Genomic DNA, 23,862 nt, shown 5'->3' with positions numbered 1-23,862 from the left:
AATACGAAAGAAAAATAGTTGGCTGATATTGATTCCATAACACAAAGTGGAATAATTCTCTAGAGTTTTTAGAGCCATAATGGTAGAACTAATTTAAATTCCAGTTCTTTTTCATACAGTAAGAAAGATTAGGTGTCAGCTGAATTAGCATTTAAACTAACCGTTGTAGTCAATATAGCAGGATTAACTGCAAATTACAATCTTCAATTCGCTTTTTCATTGTAATTCGCCCATTGTGAGATTTTGCCCAGTTCAATAGATGTTTTGTTTAATACAAACAAGACCCTTTTCATCTAGAATACAGCTAAATTCTGCTGTAAGAGACATGGTTAGCTGGTATAAAGCTGTAACAGCTAAATCCATGCTTGAACATATATAACAGAGACTTAAAATACATTGGAATGTATTTTTCGGCTGGAATAACTGGACATAATTCTAATAAAGTTATTTTGACGTGCATCAGTTGTGCTGCTTTAGTCTTTTAAAGCACTGTATTTAATTTTGTGATTTGTGTCTGGAAGACATCAAAAGTGTCCAGTGAAATGTGCTTCAATGCACATATATGCTCTCCTAAATACAATTAAGAACAATAGAGGAAGAAGAATAACAATTATTGAACACTGCATGAGGATTTTTTTTTTTTTTTTAAAGAAAGCTAGGTGGTCTTTGATTTATAAAAGACTGAGAAACTATTCTAAAACTAAGACCGCAGCTGCTCTTTTCCATCACTAGGTCGAGCTATTACCTCAAAATGAGAAACCGTCACTCTGCTAGTATTGTTGTTACCAGAAATAGAGATGTAGAAAAAATACAACAAAGGTCTGCAATGAAATAACTAGACCGGCAAATGTAACACTTTGCAGTGTGGAAAATAAACAACTGCACTATCACATACACTAAGCCAATTATTTTCTGTAAAAGAAAAAAAATTAAGAGTGAAATTATTTTTTTCCCATTTTCTCACAGAAGTACACGCTAAAATAGAGCTCACTTCACAGTATGTATTGGTGTCTTACTAATTCTGTTAAATCGAGCAGTATTGAACCCTTCAAGTGATCACCTTGTTTCTTCATTATAGCTACTTACTCTGCTTTTTTCCTAGGAATTAATTCTGAATTCTGCACCGAGGTACACTTCTGTTGCTGTTACTGCTATCATATAAACAGTAAAATGGAATGTCTCTCCTCCTTATTCTTCCCTAGCTAGAAACTTTAACAACAGACTTTGTAAAAATAGCTTTGCCTCTTTACATATAAAGAGAAGAAAGAGAATTCTTCCGGATTAGAAAGAGAAGAAAACCAATTCTAAAGGAACTCAAAATGCAGTATCAATTCAAAAGGATTAAAAGAATTAAACAATTAATGATTGCAAAGTAGAAGAGTTAGTTCTGCATTCTAATTCTTACAGAACAATACCTCATCTCTTATCACAGATGCCAGATAATAATATGGGTATTTCTACTAATTTAACAGGATAATTTCCAATATTAATTCCAACATTTTTATTAAGCTTTTTTTTTTTCAAAGGAAAGTAAAGAAACATGAGCAAACTAAAATCTTCTATCAACTCTCATGGAAATACAATCATACAAGAATGATATTTTATAGCAGCATTACTTTCAATCTCATTTTAGCTGACAATCCCCTGGACTTCTTTGCTTTTGCCAGGAACAGGTACAAGATAGGCAAAAAAAGGAATGTATCCACAAGCGTTGGCTACACCTCAAGCTGTTCTGAAATGTACCCCTTTTATTAGAGAATTTATTCTTTTATTATTATTGTAGGATTTGACAAAGAAAATATTTGCACTTGCCCTGGCTACCTTTTAAGTCACATGCCTAAGTAAAATAAATGGAAACATACTTATCTATACAGAAATATATCAGTAACAAGAAAAAAAGAGAGATGTAGTTTTCTTAAGTGCATAAAGTAGGTTTTCTGAGGCCATTTCTATAAAAAAAATCAGGGCCAGAAAGTAAATTCAAGTATGGGAGGCTAACTTATTATTAGCACACTCATTGGTGTGATTTATGTCCATGCCAAGTAGCATTCCTTGAGAAAAATCTCTGGGGAAGGTTTACAGAGTAACACTTGCCAAGAGCTATTTCTAAAGAACAGTATGGACAAGACTGAGGCTTCAGTCCGTCCACAGTGCAGCCCTCCAAGGGAATTCCAGCAGACTTCCTAGCCCACCAGTGCTCCTGCATGCCTTCCCACCACATCCCACAGTGCCAAAAGTGAGTATCATTTTCTCAGTTTCATGATAAGAAAATCTCATTCTGGTGGGCTGCAACACAGCCCTCAACTTACTTTGAACTGAAAAATCGTAAAACAACTACGTCAAAGAATGGTCCCTGGCATTGTTTTATCCATAGAAATATGGATGTAGTCCAGAGCACTCTGAAGTAGGCTTTGGGGCAGGTCTGTAAGCAGGATAGAAACATTGTGGGAAGTGCTTTTCTTGCAGAATTTCCAGAATGATAGCTTATTACATTTTCTCTGATATTTCCAATCAAAATGCGAAGACATTTAATAGTCTTCAATTTCAGTAATGAACAAAACCCTTTTACTTCAAATTGTTCTGAAATGTTCTTTAAAATATTACATTTTTAGCAAGATCCAGTGATTAATTTCTTATTCTACCACTCAAAATGTATCACTCAGGTTTTTGGCACACACTGAATACTAATCTGTAAGTTGACAATGGCTTGTTTTAAGTCGATTATTTGTTGCAACCTGATCTTATTAACACAAATAGCAGTGTAGAGATTGTACATTGTTTAAATGCAGACAGTACTTCTAACTTCACAGATCAGTAATGTGTATTATTACATGGCAATTCCACTATTGTTTGTACAAGAAATATAGTGAGTAAAGTTCCATTTCATAACAGGATGTCGGACTTTCAGCCAACTGGTGTTCTTACGGGTAAAAGGAAGGTAGAGTGATACAGTTCAGCACAGAGAACCCTCTTACTACTTTATTATATTCTAATCTGCTTCATCTCACACAGTAATCAAACAGATTATGGTAAATAAGGTAAATTAGTTTCACAGCTCTATATGTGGTTCTGACTGTTCCAGGACACCAGAGCACCAAATTAGTGTGTCCTGTCCCAGGTCAGGTGGGTGAAGGTGTGGTAAAGTGAAACTCCATTCGCTTTCCTAAAGATCCTTGTTCTGCTCTAGGAATTAAGGTAGGCATGGATATTACTCATACTTGATCTGGTCCAGTGTGCCTGCAACTACAATTTGTGGGTTCACAAGTTGACACAGAATGGGTAATAGGTTCTTTAGAGAAGAATGGTCTCACTGAATCTGAACAGTCAAGTTAGTGGGATTTTTTTTATAAATAATATTAAGCAAATAAAGCATTACATTTAATCTGGTTGTCTGTTTGACCAAATAGGAGTGAACAGAGAACACAAAAGTAGCTTTCAGTCAAAATATATGGAAATTACACATTAATATATATCTTCATGGTCTTGCTGATGATCCATAAAAGTAATGGCATAAACAGTCGAGACAATTTACAATTGAACAAAATGTTAAGAAAACAAAATAGTTACGAATGGAGGTATGTAGAATTTGATGTGGTAAAGCTGGATCCTTGTCAGCCATTATCATGTAGGAAGCTGCTTACAGAAAGAAATCACAGTTTTACTACAGATATTTATTAGATATCCAACTAAATATTTAAATATTATGTGTGTAGTTGATCACTTGCCAAATTGCAGAGCCTCACAACAGCTGTAGCATTTTACCTTCCACCTTAACTTTGTGTCAGCTTTCTTCTTTAGAAATCTGTATTCTCGGACTCCTGTTCATGGACATGAAGAGAGTTGAGAGCAGTAGCTGATCTGTGAGTGGGCTTTTACGGTAGGCACATGCTCTGGAGTGCTCTCCAGAGGGCTTAGGGGTGAAGATGCCCAGCCAGGTAGCTCATGAAGACCTACCTAGTGATGAGTAAAGGGATTAAGGGCCTGTTACCCTGCTTTTGCCCTGCACCTTTTGGAAGCATGCAGGAAACAGTCTTTATGTTGAATACGGCTAGCCCTCCTGGGTAGGGAAAGATCTCATTCTTTTGCCTGTACTGACATGAAGACCAAACTGATTTATTTCCTTTTAAATTAAATTACTAAAAATTTGATTTCCTTCTCATTTTTTCCCAGCTGCACATGCCAGAATGTAAGTGATGTGAATCTCACTGCCATATTACCATGATACCAGTGTGCTCCCACCACTGCTGGGCTTTCTCAGTAGCAGAGGAGAGTCTCCCATAGAAGTAGCACATTTATATAGAAAGGGACTGTGGTCAAGCAGATCTGCACACCCTGCAAGTAAGAGAGAGCACCAGGCCTGCTCCCCCTTCCTGACCCTGAGCAAGAGAATGCCTTTTCCCTCTACACAGCCACCCAGAGGCACTTTGTTATGCAAAGCAGTGCTGCACAGCAGAAGGTGTGGAAGTGTGTTTGCTACCATTGCACAAGCAGGGCAGCCCTTACTCTAAACTGCCAGAGATTGCTCATCTATCCCTGAGTGAAAAAAACTGCTTGTATGCATGGTATATAAACATCTCCACAAAATGTTAAACAGCCATTACAATGTGGCCAAACCAGTCACATCTGTTACAGCAAACACTGGGTACACCAATACAAATAGGCAAGCCATGACTGACTTTTGTTAAATTACAGTACCTTCCACCTTCTCTCTTTGACATTTTCCCTTCAAACTATCCTAACAAAGAGTGAAACAGCTCAATGAACTGTCAGTATGAAAAAGTGTAGCACTTCATGCATACATATACATGTATGTAATATACATGGGCCACAGCCCTTGACAGTAGAACTCCCATGATGCAAGACCAGGCTTTAGAGTTTGCCAAGCAAAATGAAGTCTTACATTCAAATCAATCATACTGCATTATCTGTAACATAAGACATTTTGAAAACTTCACTTAATCTATTTCAGAATTTTAAGGCGTGCCCTGGACATAGGTGGACAGAACTCCTATCAAAATTGGGGGAGTGGGACAGGAAATGAGAAGACAGAAACCTCTATTTTTTCAACAGCCTTTGCAATTTCCATTGTCTTTGTTATTGTTTATAGTTGAATTTCTTAATTCCAAACACTCAAACCTTTCCCCCCTACAACAAGTGTGTTCACCTCACTTCTGCCCTTTCTTCTGCAATGAAACTAGCTCAAGGAGATACCGTTCGCCAAGTTGCTTGTAATTTTTATTTTAAGGGGGCAGCAAACTGTGGGATGGGGCAGGAATGAGAAACTATGACCTGGAGCCATGTGGGACATGGGAGCTTCTTAAACTAGTACAAAAGTCAGCATCTCCTAAATGACCAATCATCCAGAGAAAAATAACTAAAAAGAGAGGAGGAAAGGGCACACACCCGAGGGGGAAATTGTTTTGGAGAGAGGGGAGGCAGAGTGAACACACAGCTCTACAGCCATGAAGAGGCAAAGCTATGGTTTGGATTGAACCCCTGGACAGGCTGGAGGAAGGACTGAGAACCACAGGGAGGGAGGAGATATGGTGAGACATCAAAAGCAGTGTGTGCAGTGACCTCCATTTACAGAAACACTGGCGGCCCTCAGCATGGACCAGTTCTTCTTTGCACATACCTGCACCCCAGTCCTTTCAAAATAACACCAAACAAACCCCAAACCATAAAAACCTCAACCGCAAAGCTCCATTAACTACCCGCTGTTTGCAAAATGCTATCCTTCGATTACATTGCAATGTAAAACACCTTTTAATTCTATAATCCCTCTTCACATTTAATAGCTTTTTCCTGAGGAACTCTTATCAAGAGAGAAACGTCACAGATGTTAAAAAGGTAGGTAGTATTACCACAGGGAGATAAGGAATGATTCAGAGGGTTCAGTTACCTAGCAACGTCCCTTGCAGTTGCCTAATGGTATTTTGGAAGTGCAGAGGCTCCAGACCGGCTGAAGCGAAGGGAATGAGGGGCTGGAGAGCAGCGGAGCTCCGCAGCCCGTCCTGAGCACACGACACGGCTGCTTTCAGGCAAGACCAGACACGAGCGAGGTAACGCGGTAAGAGGGTGGAGGGACAGCCCTGCCCCGGGGCATTTCTTTCCTAAACGGCTCTGAAGAGGCAGAGAAGGAGGCACCACCGCCAAAATACCTCACCACGTACAAACCTTTAAGCGGCCAAGGGGCGGTGACGCTCCTCTTCGCTCTCCGGTCTCTCCCTTGCCCTCGCATGCTCTCCCCTTTCCGCCCTGTGCCGTTTTTTCACCCACACACATCCAAGCCCCGAGCAAGCCACCAAGCGCGGCAGGCGAGCGGGCCCCCGCCCTCACGCTGCGGTGCCGGCCCGGGGCACCCGCCTTCACCCACCGCCGCCGCGCTCGGCGGCGGCCTCCCCACACGGGAGACGCGGGTTCTACTCGCGGCCTGGCCCGACGACGTGGCCGCGCTCCCGGCGGACAAGCGGAGGGGGAAGGAAGGAAGGAAGGAAGGAAGGACGGACGGACAGACAGACGGACGGACGGACTCCCGTCCCCGCGCGGGGGGCAGCGCGACCGGGGAAGCCGCCGCCCTCCGGCGCCACCCACCGGCAGCGGCCGTGCTCACGCGAGGCGCTCAGCAAGCTGCCACGCGGCGCGGCGGGCAAGGGTTAAAGGCGCGTGGCGAGGCCGGCCCCGCCCCCCCGGCGCTCGCCACCCAATGAGCAGGCGGCGGGGCGGCGCCGGCTCCCCCCCGCCCCCGGGGTGCGCAGCGCGGGGCAGCGGGATGGTGCCGGCGGCGCGGGGCGGCGGGTCTGGCGGCGGCCTCCCCTGCGCGCGGCCAGCGGCTGCCTGCGGGCCGCGCGGCTGAGCGCGCGCCGGGCCCCCGCCGGCCGGCGAGGCGAGGCGAGGTGAGGCGAGGCGAGGTGAGGTGCGGTGCGGGCGGGCGGGCCGGCCGGCCGGCCGCGGGGGCGGCGGCGGCGACGACGGGCCCCGGGCCGTCGCTGGGGGGGAGGTCGGCGGGTAGGGCCCTGAAAGCAGTGCCCCGTCTGGGGAGGCGACGTGAAGGAAGGTGCCTCCCTGCGGTGACGGGGCGGGAGGAGGTGGCCGGGGCGGTGCGTGTCAGCCCGGTGGCGGCCAGAAGGGTGCCCACAGGAGCCGCGGTTGCGGGGACAGCAGGTGCCCGGCTGGGAAGAAGAGGCTCCGGAGGAGGGGTCTCCTTGGAAGACGAGTCTCTCAGAGCCCCAGCGGAGGGAGCAAGGAGCCTTCTGGGGGGGAATTGCTCGGTGCTCCCCACCCATCCGCCTTCTGCTCCTCGTAGCGGGGACTTCCTGGACTGACGTCGCAGTTCCCTCCGCGGAGAGCTGGGTTGGCAGAGGTCTAGAAAGGCACGCTTTGGACATGGTAACTTGTGGCTGAAAGAGGGTGTCAACGTTTGGAATGAGGGAGGAGATTGCCAAGATCTTCCTCCCCTCTCACCTGTGCTGTGGATTGTTACCCGTCTTGTTTCAATGCTGCTATGGTCCACCTGTACCGAAATACCTTGCTTTTGCTGTCTATATTTTTGGATAGAAGAACCAAGGGTTTCCAATGGAAAAAGTTACTCTCCCAAGAAATGCTTATAACATTAGGTGGTTTTTTTTTTTTAATAAAATATTTTCGAAAGTGAAAAATATAATCTGTGCTGAGTTGACAGGAAACTGCAGCAGTTCACAGTAATCCTTGATGCAGGCAACGTTAGCAAATGTACAACTCTTTTGCATATAGCTTCGTTTTAGAAGCATATGGCTATGTACGTATAAAGCTTCTAGAAATAATGGGACTAGTGAGCAGAAGACCTTTCTTGAGCACTGCATAGCTAACTACATTTTCTACATTTTGACTTTAATTATTCTGATGTGTTGCTCAGCTCTTAAGGACGTAGTAGTAGACATCAATTTCATTGCTAATTATGCATCCCTCAAGGGACATTTACATTCTGTTTCGTGCTGCGGCCTCAGAGCTTCCCCCTCACTTCATAAGGAAGGGATACAAGGAAGAGCCAGCTGTATGTGTAGGCTGGCTGTATTTGTCGTTCTGAGAAATAATGATTTCTTATTATTTCTTATAATCTTAAAGTGATTATAGTAGGATGAAACATGCACAAAAATATCTAGAGTTATGTCCCAAGTTCTGTAAATTTCAAAATCCCAGATTTTTTTTTTTTTTTTTTTTTTTTTTTGTTTAATGTGTTTCCTCTTGAAACAAGTTCAGAAAGTTAGATGGTCTGAGTTTGCTTCAAAGTATTAATTTTAAAGGTGGTTGGGTGGGTTTTTTTTTTTTTTGAGGGGTGGGGAGGGGGCAAGCTCCAATATCATATATTCCTATTACATGGGGATTCCCTAAGTTTGCTTTGGCTTAGGAAGGTGACCCTAACCCATGTTGGAACAGCTAGCAGAGTGAGAACAGTACATTAGATTAAAGTGTTAAAAGGCTCATCACCAGGACGGCACAGAGGTACAGCAGCGGGGGACCCCCATTAATCTCGTGAGGGGAAGCAGCCCCCAGTTCTGTCACTGGAGAGCCATCAGCCCCATTGTCCAGATGCAACACACATCAAGATAAGTCAACAGAAGGGCTCTCTGGAACAGCTGACAAGATTGAGGGGGGGTAACTGCCTACAGAATATGGGACATAGTATGGGATGCAGGGGAAGAGCATCTTGTGACTGTACAAAACTTATTATGGGATGCTTAGGGGAGGGACTAAAGGGAGGGAGCAAGGTGGTTTGAAGAGGACCAAGTGTGAGAAAATAGAAGGATAAGGGGGATAAAGGGCCTGGTGAATTGTAAACGAGTGGGTGGTCAATATGTTTGGCCATGTCCTGTGCCAGATTACCAGAGCCTGTCCTCTTTTCTCATGAAACTCCATTTCTGACTGTTTTACTGGATGAGAGGACTCTGTGCTATATTCTTGTGTGCATGTTGAGGTCTAAGTGCCAGCAAATGGAGTGGTACCATAAGTTATAGGGACCTCTGTGTCTGGTGTGCCAGCAACTGGAGAGACTGGAGTGAGTGAGGGTCTAGATGGCAGCAGCCGGAGTGGAGACCTAGAGGCTCGTGTGTCTGGAGTACTAGTAACTGGAGAGACCGGAGTGCATGCGTGTTGTCTTGGCAAGTATGCCAGTGTGTGATTGCTAGTGAATTTCACGCAGGGCTAGCCAGTGAGTAGGATAAGAGGCTTGGGAGCCAGGTTTTGAGGCAGCTGTAAGTGTGGGACAGGTACTAGTGAGATCAGAGCGTCTTCAGTTTGGCAATATGAGAGTCCAGGAGGTCCAAGCCAACTACTGGAGGGACTGTAAGATCTGGGGATTGTTTTGGAGGCTTGTTTGCATGTATGTCTCTGAGTGAGACAACTGGAGACAAAAGGATCCAAAGGCCAGTTACTGAGTGGACTGAACGTCTAAGGCCATTTACTGGGGGATCATGGTGTGCCTGTGGGGAGCTGTGTGTGTGTGTGTGTCTGGGTGAGGAGGTCTGTACCAGCAACTGGAGTGGGGCTCTGGGAAGGCTCAGGATTCAGGGTTTGTTCCTGGATAGATTGAGTGTCTGAGGCCAGTTACTGGAGGGATCCACATTGTATGTGTGTGTATATTCCCCGTTAACAGACTTTTGGCCTGGTCAGCTAGGGAGAGGAGCACCATAAGGCCAGACCATGTTTGTGTATGCATGAACTCTGTTTTTGTCTGTGTTGATCTGTATGGTCAGCCACGTGTATATGCACGTTTGCATGTGCAAGTATGGGAATACATCCTCAGCCTTGTCACTGGCTGGACCTGGGGACATGGAGTTGCAGCAGCCTTGTTTCCGTTGGGCTGCCAGGTTCAGCAGCCCCTAACACAGAAAAATTGCTTTTTACAAATTGTTGACACAAAATTTAAATTTGGAGCCAAATCTACAATGACTGTTAAGTTGTGATAGAATTTGAAAACATTTGTTGGTCTGGTTGATGTGAATAGGGTTACCTACATGAATATCTAAATAGATATATTTGTTTAAGCTGCCATGATAGAGCAGTGGAGCATAAATTAAATTTAAACCTAGGCTTTTGTTGTAGGTGGTTTTTGAAACAGTCTCTGTTTAACTCAAGCGAAGTAAAAATAGAAATAGGAATAAAAATGGGGATCTCTTGGTAGGTTTTGCACTTACCTTTTCCCTCTCTGTATGTCATAGAATCATAGCATCACAGACTGGTTTGGGTTGGAAGGGACCTTTAAAGGTCATCTAGTCCAACTCCCTGCCATGAGCAGGGGCATCTTTCACTAGATCAGGTTGCTCAAAGCTTCATCCAACCTGACCTTGAACAGTTAAATGTTTTGTATGTCTTGCCCCTGAATAAATCCCTGTATAGAAAAGAATGTCAACAAAGAGTCTGAGTGGGGATGCTTATCATAATAACTGACCTTCCTTTTAGACATTTTCTGGTTCTAGTCCAATGCTATAGCATTCAGTTATTTTTGGTGGCAAGTTAAAAGACTCTACTTATGTCAAATATAAAGATAATATAAAAAAAGAAAATTTCTGTCCTGTTTACTGTTGCAGTTTATAAACATATGGATACACACAAATGTATATAGTGGTCCAGTCTGTTGATATGAAGTTGATAGAATGATGAGCAGATTATTTTAGATTGAAAACTGTAAGTAGAGGCATTTCATATCAAACATGAAGTACAGGTTCAGCATCTGTCCCTACCTGCTCCCAGAAATCCTCTTTACTTGTGGAATACTGCCAAATCAACTTCTCATTTCCAAATGTGATGAATGCACTTTTTTCTCTTTTAACATTTCCAATACACTTAAAGTTTTTTTCTAAAGAATCTAATTTAACATAATTCCGTAGTTTAATAAGCAGCAGTTATTTTAAAGTGATTTTCTTTTTTTCTCTCCAAGCAAGAGTAATTTTAACAGCTGTTGGAGCAGATAATTGAAATTGTATGGCAAAGAGACACCTAATATTGAAAAGTGGAACAATGGAGACTTTTTCTTCCAGAAAGTGTTGTAGCTACGCTGTGTGCATGCATGGGTTTTTATTTTTTCCCCTTTTAATATGCTCAAGGAAGGCATTGTTTTATTCTGGCCCTCTCCCTTTGTATATTGCAAATTTTGAAGGGACTTTGTGGTGATAGATGGGGAAAGTGGAAAGAAAACGAAACATTTTAGTACAGTGGATACTTTTCAGTGTAATAAGCTGCTTGGGCGTATAGGCTTTTCTGTAAATGTTTTGGGTTTTGCCTTTTTTTTTTTTTTTTTTTTTAAAGCACCTGATCTAAGTCCTCATGTTTTCTTCCCAAGTTAGTGGCATGTAAGACAATAGAAATAAAGCTGGAAACCAAGTCATTTTTTCAAGGCCTGGGCCACAAATGATAATACAATCAATTTTATACCTTAAGATGGGATGTCTAAAGGCAATCGTTAGTCTCCACCAAGATGTAGTACTGAACTGAGGGAAGACAACGTGTGATTAAAAAGTTGTGTAATGTGCTTTTTCATATTAAAGAACTACAGCTCCTTATCAACCACAGTTATAATTATGTGAATTTTATACAACCTTGTCGTGGTTTAACCCCAGCTGGCAACTAAGCCCCACCCAGCCGCTCGCTCACTCCCCCCTGGTGGGATGGGAGAGAGAATCAGAAAAGTAAAAGTGAGAAGACTCATGGGTTGAGATAAAGACAGTTTAATAGGTGAAGCAAAAGCCGTGCGTGCAAGCAGAGCAAAGCAAGGAATTCATTCACTGCTTCCCATCGGCAGGCAGGTGTTCAGCCATCCCCAGGAAAGGAGGGCTCCATCATGCCTCATGGTTACTTGGGAAGACAAACGCCATCACTCCAAAACGTCCCCCTTCCTTCTTCTTCCCCCAGCTTTATATGCTGAGCATGACGCCATACGGTATGGGATATCCCTTTGGGCAGTCTGGGTCAGCTGTCCTGGCTGTGCCCCCTCCCAGCTTCTTGTGCACCTGGCAGAGCATGGGAAGCTGAAAAGTCCTTGACCAGTGTAAGCACTACTCAGCAGGAAGCAAAACATCAGTGTGTTATCAACATTATTCTCATCCTAAATCCAAAACACAGCACTATACCAGCTACTAAGAAGAGAATTAACTCTATCCCAGCTGAAACCAGGGCAAACCTTTTAAGTTTCTTGATTTTTATTTTGTTTTTCAAGTTGTTTCCAGTTTTCTTTCCTTTTCCTAGCAGTGTGGAAAGAAAAGCATATCACGTGTTAGAGCTGCTTCGTTCTCAAATGATCTAGATCTGCATGCATGCAGTAAATCTGATGATTTCTGAAAGTGCCAACCTAACAATATGTGTACTTGCTTTCTGTCGTCTCTGCTTTCCCTTCAGGAGAGCGCTCAGACAGAAAGCTGGTATTTGGAGTGCGTGTCACTGCAAAGTGATTCATGCAGCTTGCTTGGGGACAGTCTTTTTCCAATAGCCTCTGCACAGCCAATGAGAGAAGCGGGTGCAGGCTAAATGAGTTGTTTTGGTGGCTGCAGCTCTTTTCTGATCAATGGTTTTCATCGATGCTCTGTACATTCCATAATTTCCTTTTTTTGGCTCCCTAACTAACTAAATTGAGTTCTGCCCATTGACATTAAGAATGATCGTAATGGAGGGAACATCATCAACTTGTTTGTAAGGCACTGGCTTGAATCCAGTATATATTTAGCAGTCAATGTTTTTGTAGTTTAGTCATGAATTATTAGAAAATATGTCAGCCCTTTGCAATGATGAAAAGGCCTCAGGCCTCAACAGCCTGAAACTGGTTTGCAAATGTTTAATATATAAAAATTTGCACTTGTTTGGGATGTATAAAGCTCACTTTATGCAGGCATAGGTGCTGGTTTTGTTTAATTTTATACAAACGGTCAGCCAAGTCCTTTAGTTTTTGAGGAGCAAGGGTGTGGCTGAAGTGAAGGGGTTTTTTTATTACTGGAATACAAGGTTTTTGATGTATAGAAGAGGCCTTGATGCTGATGTGTTTTCTTCTCCTCTTCCTCCAAATGCCTTTTAAAAATGGGTGTTTCTGTGTGAAAATTCAGATGTTGTCTTACTCTTTTTTCTGAAAGTCTATCCTTAGGACTTCCTAAAAGCAGAAGGAATACTGCCCTACTTTGAGAGAAGATTTGCTTTTATAACTCTTCAAACTCTGCTTTGACATCTTTTAAAGAATTCCTGTAATATACTTACTCCTGGAGTTTAAGTACATCTCATGACCATATTGTATCTTGACCTGTAGATTGCCTTTGATCATCATCTTTTAGCTTCATAAAAGACTTAGGTATTACATTTTAAAGCACAGATTTGTTGGAACAAAGAGAATAAAGAAGTAAACATATATTACAATTTTATAATTAAGATCTTGCACTTTAAATGTATACATTCTTGTATAAATATTGTATAACTATAATGAATGTTTTTTGTATGTACAGTCACTCGTGATTTATGACTGTCCTTTAGAATTTTAAGCCAAAGACTATATGGTAGGCCTTTTGCACTGAATTTATCAATGGTTATGCAAATTTATATGAATATTTGCATTGCTCTTGTACTTAGACTTCCATGCAAGTCCAGGGGACCTGAATCTGAGCTAGAACTGAGGCCTCTAGTTCCAGAGATTTAGTCCTTGATTTCTTCCTATAGTTTTAGACTCAATTTCTGTGTTAAGTGGCTTTAAGCTTAATGTATTTTTCGTTTGTTTTTGACAGTGTATCACTTTCAGGAGATGGCCTCTTCTAAGTCTTTGATGAACCTTCTAACCTTCACTTTTGGATCAGCAATAGGATTTTTCGTATGCTATCTTCTGTTCAGCATTATACTAGAAGAACAGGTTAAGATCCAGCCTCATATCCTTCACAATGATCCACATGGTCAACACTCAGCAGATACTGATAACAATCAGCTGCAAGGACAAATGAATTTCAATGCAGACTCTGGACAGCATAAAGGTATTTTGTTACACCTGACTAATTATGTAATACGCCCCCTTTTCACGCATTGCAAAATGTTGCTTTCTTCACTGCCAAGAATTTGCATGAATCCTTTTCTTTCACTTTCTCCATGTTCAGGTTATATCTAAATAACTTTGTTCTCCTGAGGTCTCCTGAATGGTGGTTTTCTTTGTTTATATTTTTATTACAGTAGTGATTTTTTTTCTTAGAGCCCAACTGTTTGTCCAGCTTCTGTATCCAGACTTGTTTGGAGCGGGAACTTCTCAAATGAACTATTGACATCAAATGGTGGTTTTGCTAAGCAAATGTATTTGCTAGCATTGTGAATGTGTTTGAATTGCTTTTTAGCTTTAAGAAGCTAATTTTGGACCACTTCTAACTTTTTATGTAGCCTCTCCGATAAAGCTGAAAAAAAAAAATCATTTTTTGACACAATTAGTAAAACTTTGAATTGGGGCAGGGTAAGGGAGCAGAGGGGCTCACTGTTGGCATTGTTAGCCAGGCTGATTGTGCAGCAGTCCAAACACAAATTGCTGTTCGCAGTTAAAAACAGAAATTCTGTGGCACTCTGATTTTTTTTTTTTTTTTTTTTTTTTTTTAACCCCCCAAAGAGGGTAGACCCTTCTAATATTTCAGGCATACTTTTAAATTTGACACATCTCATTAAATTAGTTCATTCTAAATCCTAAATACAGATAGTGTCTGAGTTGGGATGGTTGGGATGAGAAAAAATGCACTATAATGCATTTGCTGAAGATGTTAATAAGTACTTTGCTATTTAAAAGTATTTAAACTGCAGGCTTTGTAAGACAAGTTTGTGAGTGTTTCACATGTAATTGTAGAAAATTGTTACAAAGAAATCTGATCTGTCCCTGCCTAAAGTGTAAGCAGGAATATTTTAGGACCAGTTATGCAGATCTCATGCTCCATGGAATATTCTTTTACATGAGTTAAAATCACGCTGCATGTCTCAAGTGAAAATATTTCTTTGAGGGAAATGAATGCTTACGCAACTTGGAAGACATTATATTACACACCTCAAATAACTGTCTATTTATTCTGTTGGATTGTCTGCAAATAAAAACATTTTAGCACAACAATAATACTAATTTCATAGTATCCTAACTTATTTGATCTGATTTTTTTACAAATAAGATTTAACTTGATTTGGTGATAAATTCTTTCTTTCTGGCTTACCGTCTGCTTTTTCCTTCAAAAATATGTTGCTGTTTTAGAAATATTTATTAGGTTTTGTTAGTTAACATGAATGTATATAACAGAGCTTATTAGCTTTTTGACCTTTCTGTGTTGTAATCATTAAGTTGTGTTCATTGTGCATGGAAAAAATATTCAGCTTTTTAATTTTCATTAGTCCTCCAACACCATAAAGAAGTCACCTCTGAACAGTTTTTATGTACAAATCAAGGTTTTTTAAAGCCACACTTCCCTGAGCAGATACCTGTTTTGATATGGCCCTTATGCTCCCCTTTATCCTGTGAAGTTGAAGTAGCTTTAAGAATTTTAGTTTCTTGGTTTTGGAAGTGTTGTTTGTTTTCTTCCTAAATCTAACATTAATTTCATTAACTGGTACATTTGGAAGCAAGTGGCTTTTGTCTCTCTGCATGTCTTTTCTGATCTAGAAACAGAATGTCTGGGGGGAGGTTGCTCTTATGTTTGTTTTGCAATCAAGTCTAATATTGTTTTGGAACTTTCCTCTTTTTTTTAGATGAGAATAAAAATATTGCAGAGGGACTGTATCAGAAGGTGAAAATACTGTGTTGGGTCATGACTGGACCTCAAAATCTAGAAAAGAAAGCCAAGCATGTTAAGGCCACTTGGGCCCAACGTTGTAATAAAATACTTTTTATGAGCTCTGAGGAAAACAAAGACTTCCCAACTGTGGGCCTAGAAACCAAAGAAGGCAGGGACCAACTGTACTGGAAGACTATTAAAGCTTTTCAATATGTATATGACCATTATTTTGATGATGCTGATTGGTTTATGAAAGCAGATGATGATACATATGTTATATTGGACAATTTGAGATGGCTTCTTTCAAGATACAGTCCTGAGCAACCGATATACTTTGGAAGAAGGTTTAAGCCTTACGTGAAACAGGGCTACATGAGTGGAGGAGCAGGATATGTTCTGAGCAAAGAAGCTCTGAAGAGATTTGTTGCTGCATTTAAAACGAACAAATGCTCTCACAGTTCCTCAATTGAAGACCTAGCACTAGGAAAATGCATGGAGATCATTAATGTGGAAGCAGGAGATTCTAGGGATACAAGTGGTAGAGAAACCTTTCATCCCTTCGTTCCAGAACATCACTTAATCAGAGGATACCTACCAAAAACATTCTGGTACTGGAATTATAATTATTATCCTGCTGTAGAGGTGAGTCCTTAGGAACCTGGCACCCATTTTATGAAGTATATCTTATGTTGTGTATGATGTGTGAATTAGCAGTTTAATAGCAGCTCAATGTATTTTAGAAAATAAAATTTTGTTACGATATCCTGTGATACACCTGTGTGCAGGTGTGTTAAATGCACTAGTCATCAACTAGAAGTTGATGCTAAGAACTTAACATTCTAGAAGAGCTAGTGAATCTTAAATTATTATTGCAGTTTTGCTCTGTTCTGTGGACAGCAAAAAATGATGAAACCTTTTTGACACGTTGGTCTAGTGTCACCACTACTATCTTCCGTGAAAAGTTACTGTTCTGTTTTGTTCCCTCGTATCTCACACGCAGTCTCCCTAGCTTCTCTTCCAGCCACCCAACCCCCAGTGTGCAGTGAGAAGCGGGACCAGCGTGATTCATTCCAAGCTGTGTGCGCTGACTGTACAGAGCAGGTCAAACAATTTGGGTTAGTTACATTAAAGCCTACTGAAAGGGAAGGTGTCACTGATAAACCTTTATCTTCTACCCAACAGCAAACTTTGCATAAAACCTGTAGAAATAGAAGTAATTTTGAGACTCACTCGTGATTGTAGTTGGTTGACATTGGCCAAGAGATTCCCAGGTTACTGGAGGGGCTGGTGGGTAACGGTATACGTGAGTGTATTGCCTGCTAGTCTTCTTCCCTTCAAATGCAGATGTGCTGCAATGTACTTCTCATATTGCTGATAACTGTGTGCAGTGATACCTGGCTTGAACGCTGTTAGCTGCCCTGCCCTCGCTTTTTTATTGAAGGTTGTTAACACGTACATGTAAGTCAATTCCATTGAAAAGATTATAAAAGAATGAATGCTGCCTAGAAGTTAAAAGCATGACCCAAACAAGGAAATATGATTAGATTTCCTTATGTAGTTGTATGGGACTCTTGTCTACCTTCTGCTGAAGTGGAGGCAAGCACGAGAGCTGGCAAAGCAAATTTTTTAAAAATTTTTTTGTTATAGCAACAAAAATAGCATTTATAAGATGAAACATTCTTACTGAAAGAACTTCAGATTGTCCTTTGTGTTCCACATCTGAAATCTCCAGTTTTTTTAAAAAAAAGGGAGGGGCGAGGGGGGAAAAGGCGGGGGGGAGCAGGGTGCTACTTGAAATTAAAGCGATCTAAAGGTATTCTGCATTGTAAACTTTGATGATCATATAATCTGTGATGTGGCTTCTTTTTTAGGATTGTAATCTCACATTTAAAGGTAGTATTTTTCAGCAAGCTTTGAGATCAGCATAAGTGGCCAAAATCAAGGATAGGGTATGTGATTTTTTACACAGTAAAGCTGGAAAAAAAAAGTCTAGTTCTTCGGTAGACTCTCTTCATTGTAAAGCATCTATTTTTATACTTGTGTTCAGCAGCTAGAGCATTTCTGTAGCTTAAAACAGCTACAGTGCTGTATTTAGTGTGTCAGGATGCAGCAGCTTTAGCTATGGTTGCAGTTCACGGGTGGCTGAGCTGTGAACAGTTACATCTGCAACTGATGCAGTGGTGGTGGGGATCCATAATGGAAATCGCATATTTGATCCTGTCCTGTCATATTTGTGTTTGGATAGAGACTACTTTGTCTGGTATCAAAACCAAGCTATATTGGTCAAATGTAGTAAGTATTGAAAGAATAACAATTATGTAACAATTGTTCTCTTCAATGTCTTTAAATGTTGAATCTTAGTTCCAGTTAAAGATGGAATATTAACAGCTCAGCAGTCAAAACTGATGATACCTCCCCACCCCAAACTATCTTCCAGAAAAGCGCTCTGAGCACTGAATTTGAGCTAGGAAAAACAAGTTGTAACAAATGTGTTAACAATGATCTTTTAGCTCACAAAAATGTTTAATAATGTCAATGAATATTAATAAACTTTAAAAAATAGTTCCAAAATTATTTGTTACAACTTTCTGTACATAGGACGTTAGAGACTGACAATTTTGCCAAAACGTATAATGTGTGAACACACACAGACACGAACACACACACACACACGCGTGCGTGCACACACACATTTGGCTTATACACTCTGGATGGATGCTGTCACGAATAACAAGCATGTATAGTTTCATATATAAATGCAATGCATTTAGACCTGCTTGCTGCTTCTTGATTTTGTTTAAACACCAACATAAAAAAGAAGAATGGAGGAGCAAAAAACTTCTGACATTAATGAGAGCGGCTAGTTTTTTCACTGGTTTGATTACAGAAGCAGAAGACTTTGTCCAACTTTATTTTGGAAAGATGCTTTGGCAGATACGTCTCATACATTTTGCTTGCCTAACATTAAGTTTTGAAGTACATGAATGACTGATGAGAGTGGATTTCTTACCATAAAGTCAAGTATGTGTCCGAATTCTTCCTGGATCTTTAATCCAGGGCATGCTTTGCAATTCTTGCTGATTATTTTGACTTGTTTTGTATTTTAGGGGCCCGGATGCTGCTCCGATCTAGCAGTTTCATTCCACTATGTTGATTCCGTGACTATGTATCATTTGGAATATTTGATTTATCATCTCCGTCCATATGGGTATTCGTATCGGTACAATCCTGATTCGGCAAAGAATCCAGAAGAGCAGAGCAAAAATGAAGCACTGGAGGATAATCAAAAGCTAAAGCAAAAAGTTTCTGAGAATTAATTGGACTTTGAAGAAAATGAAAAGAAGCCAGTACAATGAATAAGAGTCTCCTCAAACTCCTGCATGAAGCTTGTGGACTAAATTTACTCATGGCGATTCTTATTTCAAAAATCATGTTGGCAGTACTTCCTGTCACTGTCTGTGTACAACAGAGTCTGGTGCTGGCTCTGACTGTTTGGGATAGTGTGACCTTGCAGCCCTGCTCATGAAGATTTGGGGCCCTAAAGCTGTGAAATGGGAGGTTGTTCTGGTACACTAATATCTGGAAGAATTTGTATAAAAACCATAGTGGACAGGTTCAAAGATACAGTATTTCTGTTCCTTTTTCTGTTCTCCTCTATTTCCTTCCAGATGTTCTGTTAGGTCAGTTCTAATATTAGAAATTGGATGCTGCACAGTCAAATACTTCATGATGGCTTTCTCTAGTGTTCTCGATATCTTGAAGTTACCGTTTGTACCTTGCCCTGTAAGGAGGGGAGAGGCGTGAAAGTAGAGTCTCAAGTCTGCTTTGCCTTAATGACAGACTGGTTATTATGAATAGGCAGAGATCCACCCAAAAGATTGACCTGAATTGTTTCAGAAATGGAATTCACTGCTATGAATTATTTTTAAAATTTTTAAGTCTCTATTGTACAAAACAATATGAAGTTGGATCACTACGGTTTTAGGGAGAAACCCAGGAATAGTTCCTATTGTTTAAATTGCTGAGGTGATGCAAGCTGCTTACATATTTGCCTGTGGCTTTTTTTTTTTTTTTTTGTGTACTAAAATTCATCTCAGAATTTCTCAGCATAAGACAAAGTAGATGCTTTTTGAAAGAGAAGTCTCTCTTCCATCACACCTTCCATGTAAACCAGAAAGAATAGTATCTTAGCAAAGTTACAACGGCATTATAATTACTTGGTTTCAGCCAGTATTATAATTCGTTTGTTTCCATTTAATTTTCACATCACTATACTTTGAGATTGTGGAGTTACTTTATTCATTAAAATTTTACAGATACAAACAAGTCTTACTTTAAAACTGCAGCAATGCTGATTTGACTGCTTCCCTACACATCTGGTTTATTTGCCTAAAGTTAATTTCACTTTTCTGAACATTTTTTTTCTTCACTTTAAAATTTCTTCTGTATCTGCTTCTTGTTACCTTTTTCGGAACAAAGTGTTAAATGATCCTTGTTTCACTCTTTTTGAAGCTGAAGTATATAGTTATTCAGGTGAGCCAGCCTGAATGCAGGAATCTTTCAAAGTGCATTAACTTTCTCCACTACTTCATGAGTCTCTCTGCCTCTTAACTGAAAACACTTTCTTGGTGTGGGACAAAACAGGTGTTTTGATTACTGAAAAATTTTCAGAGGCCAAGCCTGTGTTTTATATAGTTAACGTAAAACTTTTTGGTTTTCTCTCTTTTGAATTGAGTGAATAGCAGTATGGGGGATGGGGTTAAGCTTGGCATGTAGTGTGTCTTTATTCCACACTTGAACAAAAGTTTCTTCATCTTTTTATCACTTTTCACCTTCATCATATTGATGAATTTGGACATAACCTAATTACCTCCAGTTGTTGTTTTGGAAGGGGCACATACTGGTAGCAGACAGCCTTATTTACTACTGCTGTCCTTCAGGATGTTCCTGGAAGAGGATGTTACCATAAAGTACTGGAATTTTTTTTCCAAAGATAGTTCATATGCAGGTTGGGGTTCTATCTGTTGTCCAACAGTAAAGAGTCGTGACTTCCTTTCTGACCATTGCTCTGCAGCGTGACGGCAGTTACTGAAATATCTCATGGAGTTGAAATAGTACATCCATCTTCTCTGCCTGAATATAGACTGGGTTCATATATCAAGTATTAGTTAAACGAATAGTTCCTGCAGGGTTAAATCTGTTGGTCTTTCATGAGCAAGACTGCCTCTGAAGTACTGAAAGGGACATGAGCTTTATTTTATGTTAATTGACTTAAGTAGAAAGTTATAACTCTGTTTGTTTAAAAAAGGAAAAAGTCTCTGGTTTGCTCCAGTCAGGGGGATGCTTGTCCAGAGGAGAACAGATGGTACCGTGCTGAGAGGTGCTTCCTTCTGTGAGCTAAGTGTTTATCCCATGTGCAGCATGCACCAATAATATTATGAAATCCATATGGTATTGATAACTCCAGTGGCATTGTTCAAACATGCAATTAAAATTTTCTGGAATACTTAAGGAAGTTATAAAATGAAATCAAGATCCTAACTTAATCTCTTTGTAAATTCAGCCCATGTAGAAGATTTACCAAACTACTGTACTGTACCTTTATTGCTGCTTTCTTCCTCAGTTCATCCATGGGGATTTAAAGATTTTCTTCCACAACAGGCAGAACTAATCTTGCATATTTTCTGCAGATTCGTGTCCTGTGTTCGCCCAGTGCTGCCCTGTGAAGTAACATCATTTTCTCTTCATCTTACATCCTTACTATCCTGACTATCCCGTCTTTGGGTTTTCCATTTCATCATGCACAAGTCTCCGTGGACAAGAGGAAGCAGGCAGTGAGATGTTTGAGCTCCCCGCAGGTTGGTTGCTGAGGTGGCAAGTCAAACCAGCCACTGCTGAGCTCACGGTGAAGCCTTTTCTCAGCAGCAGTTCTAATTCTTGTCTGCCGCCCAGCTGTGGCTTCTGGGCTCAGCGGATCCGGGCAGGAATGTCCCTTTCCACAAAACATGCAGGACCTCAGAGGGAATGGAGAAATAAAGGAACAGGTTCCATTTCTTGAGGGAATAAGGCTAAGAACATAGTACTTTGTGATAAATAGGTGGTATGTCTGGAGAAATAAGAGTAGCCTTTTCTTCAAACATCCATTCTTGCTTTGTTTTAAAGTGTCCTTGCTCTTAGGCCTCTGAATTTATTTATTTTGCCTTTCTAACGGCACTGCAAAGACTTTTTTTTTTTCCTTCTAGACAAGCTAGAAAAGTATCGGTTTTTACATTCTATGATTATAACAGAGGAGTATTGTTCTCTGTTGAATTGTATTGCCATAACAATGAGCTGATGCCTCTGAAATAATTGGTTTGTATCTCACCGCCTTCAAAAGCTTCAGTAGACAAGGTTGGAATGTGAGCAGCTAGTATAATTTTCATGTACAATATTACACTACTATTAGTAGTTTGTTACTTCACTCTCAGGTCTTTGTGCTTTGAGAAAGTATTTATTGAGTTTGAGTATTTCTGCAGCCGACGGCGGCTACAGTATTTCAGGTGGAGAGACCTTTCTGAAAGACAGCAACATTCGAGGACATGGCTTAGTGGTGGACTTGGCAGTGATAGGTTAACAGTTAACAGTTGGACTCCATGGTCTTAAGGGTCTTTTCCAACCTTAACGATTCTATGATTCTATGATTCTATAGGCTCTCTTAGGCTATACCAATTATTACTCTGTGGTTTGGTTTGGTTTCTAAAAGAGGTTTCTTAATTTTCTAAAACCTAAAAGCTTCCATTGGCACTGTAGTTATTTAAATGACCCATTTAAAAATTTTGAACTAGTTTTTTTGAAATTACTGGGCAGCAGTTGTTTGCACTTGGATGTGGGAATGTCACTTAGGGCAACAGAGTAACGTTTTGACCTTGTGTTAAGTGTTCTCTAGTTCAGAAGGAGTGAGAATGCCAAGAAGTTACTTCTGATCACTGTTCTTAATCAGAGGATAGTATTAATCCTTGTTTGCAGAAGAAGACCAATTTTAATCTTCCTTCATTCCCAGTTAATTTTTGCAGTCTATATTGGTCTTATTGAAGAGGTTAAATGCTGGTGATGTTAGCACCGTCTCTCATTTTGCAGAAGCTCTTTTCCCAGTACCTTTTGCCTTTAAGGACACTTTCTTTGTTTTGCTTTGGCGGGGGTATATATTAAAAATCACTTTTTCTTCACATGTTGCCATTTGTTCTGTTACGCTTCCAGAAGTATAAATTTTAGTGAGTAGCTGACAGACCTCTTACAAACGGTTTGCTATCTGAGCAGGGTGTTTTATCTTTGTACGACAGAAAAGTGTGGGTTATTTCTCTGACGTACCTGCTACTGATGTTGATAGTGCACGCACAGATGAAAATAGATCCCTCAATACAGGACCACTTGGAAAGGCAATTTTGTCCTTTTTCTGTCAAGAAAAACTTCTGTGGAACTCCAAAAGTGTAATTTGCTTTATTTTACCATATTGTATTTAAAATACTCCACAAATGTTATTAATGCTCTAAAAGAATTGAATATTGCTGCTGGACAGTATGCTCCACTTAAAACCTGTGAATGTTTCACTTGGCAATTAGAGGTAGTCGTGTCCCTAACAGCAGGTGGAAGTTGGTGACTTGTCTGGAATGATCACCGTAAGGATTTGTTTCTTAAATACCTTCTTTAAAGTGCCTTTGACCAATTTTTAGCATCAAAATTAAGTTGAGAATTGAATAAATAAAATAAGTTATCTCATACACAGTGCATGTTTGTCTTCATTGACCCCTCCTGTATGCTAGTAGTGTAATACAGCTAATAAAAACATTCTTACTTTTTTTCTTGGGTGGGTAGAGGAAAGACAGAAAGCTTCTCACACTTGCTATGTTTTCTGTTATTATATTTATACTATTAACAAATAGCAAGCTACCTTGAAAACAAAGATGGTATTTTTTTAAGTATAAAATTAATCGTAAGTGCTAGACTCACATAAACAGGCTGTTGTTTCTGCATTGTCCTGATTTTTCAGTGTCTTCACCTTGTTACAGAGTCCTGAGTGAACTGGCTATAGCTGATGCCTCAAAGATAAAGCAAAACTGTTCAAAATTAACCACCTTCTTTAAAAGGATTTATTCTT

The 23,862-nt window shown here is 40.4% G+C and overlaps 1 protein-coding gene across 1 annotated transcript; it reads left to right on the top strand.

The window, feature by feature from the left end:
• The first annotated feature begins 6,865 nt into the window (after positions 1-6,865).
• On the top strand, positions 6,866-23,416 carry C1GALT1 (core 1 synthase, glycoprotein-N-acetylgalactosamine 3-beta-galactosyltransferase 1). Its single transcript, XM_082323380.1, has 4 exons — positions 6,866-6,896; positions 13,734-13,973; positions 15,703-16,370; positions 18,836-23,416. The coding sequence occupies exons 2-4, from the start codon at positions 13,751-13,753 to the stop codon at positions 19,043-19,045; spliced, it is 1,101 nt and encodes a 366-aa protein (XP_082179506.1). The 5' UTR covers positions 6,866-6,896; positions 13,734-13,750; the 3' UTR covers positions 19,046-23,416.
• Positions 23,417-23,862: the final 446 nt, after the last annotated feature.

The sequence above is a fragment of the Platalea leucorodia genome (genome assembly GCF_965183815.1).
Source record: "Platalea leucorodia genome assembly, chromosome: 1".
Classification (NCBI taxonomy): domain Eukaryota; kingdom Metazoa; phylum Chordata; class Aves; order Pelecaniformes; family Threskiornithidae; genus Platalea; species Platalea leucorodia.
This window is presented reverse-complemented; position numbering and strand designations above follow the sequence as displayed.

Excerpts from the sequence above, each read along its gene's own strand:
- C1GALT1 (XM_082323380.1), top strand. The coding sequence starts at position 13,751 with ATGGCCTCTTCTAAGTCTTTGATGAACCTTCTAACCTTCACTTTTGGA. Across the intron at positions 13,974-15,702 it reads AGACTCTGGACAGCATAAAG|ATGAGAATAAAAATATTGCA; the intron begins GTATTTTGTTAC and ends TCTTTTTTTTAG. Across the intron at positions 16,371-18,835 it reads ATTATTATCCTGCTGTAGAG|GGGCCCGGATGCTGCTCCGA; the intron begins GTGAGTCCTTAG and ends TTTGTATTTTAG.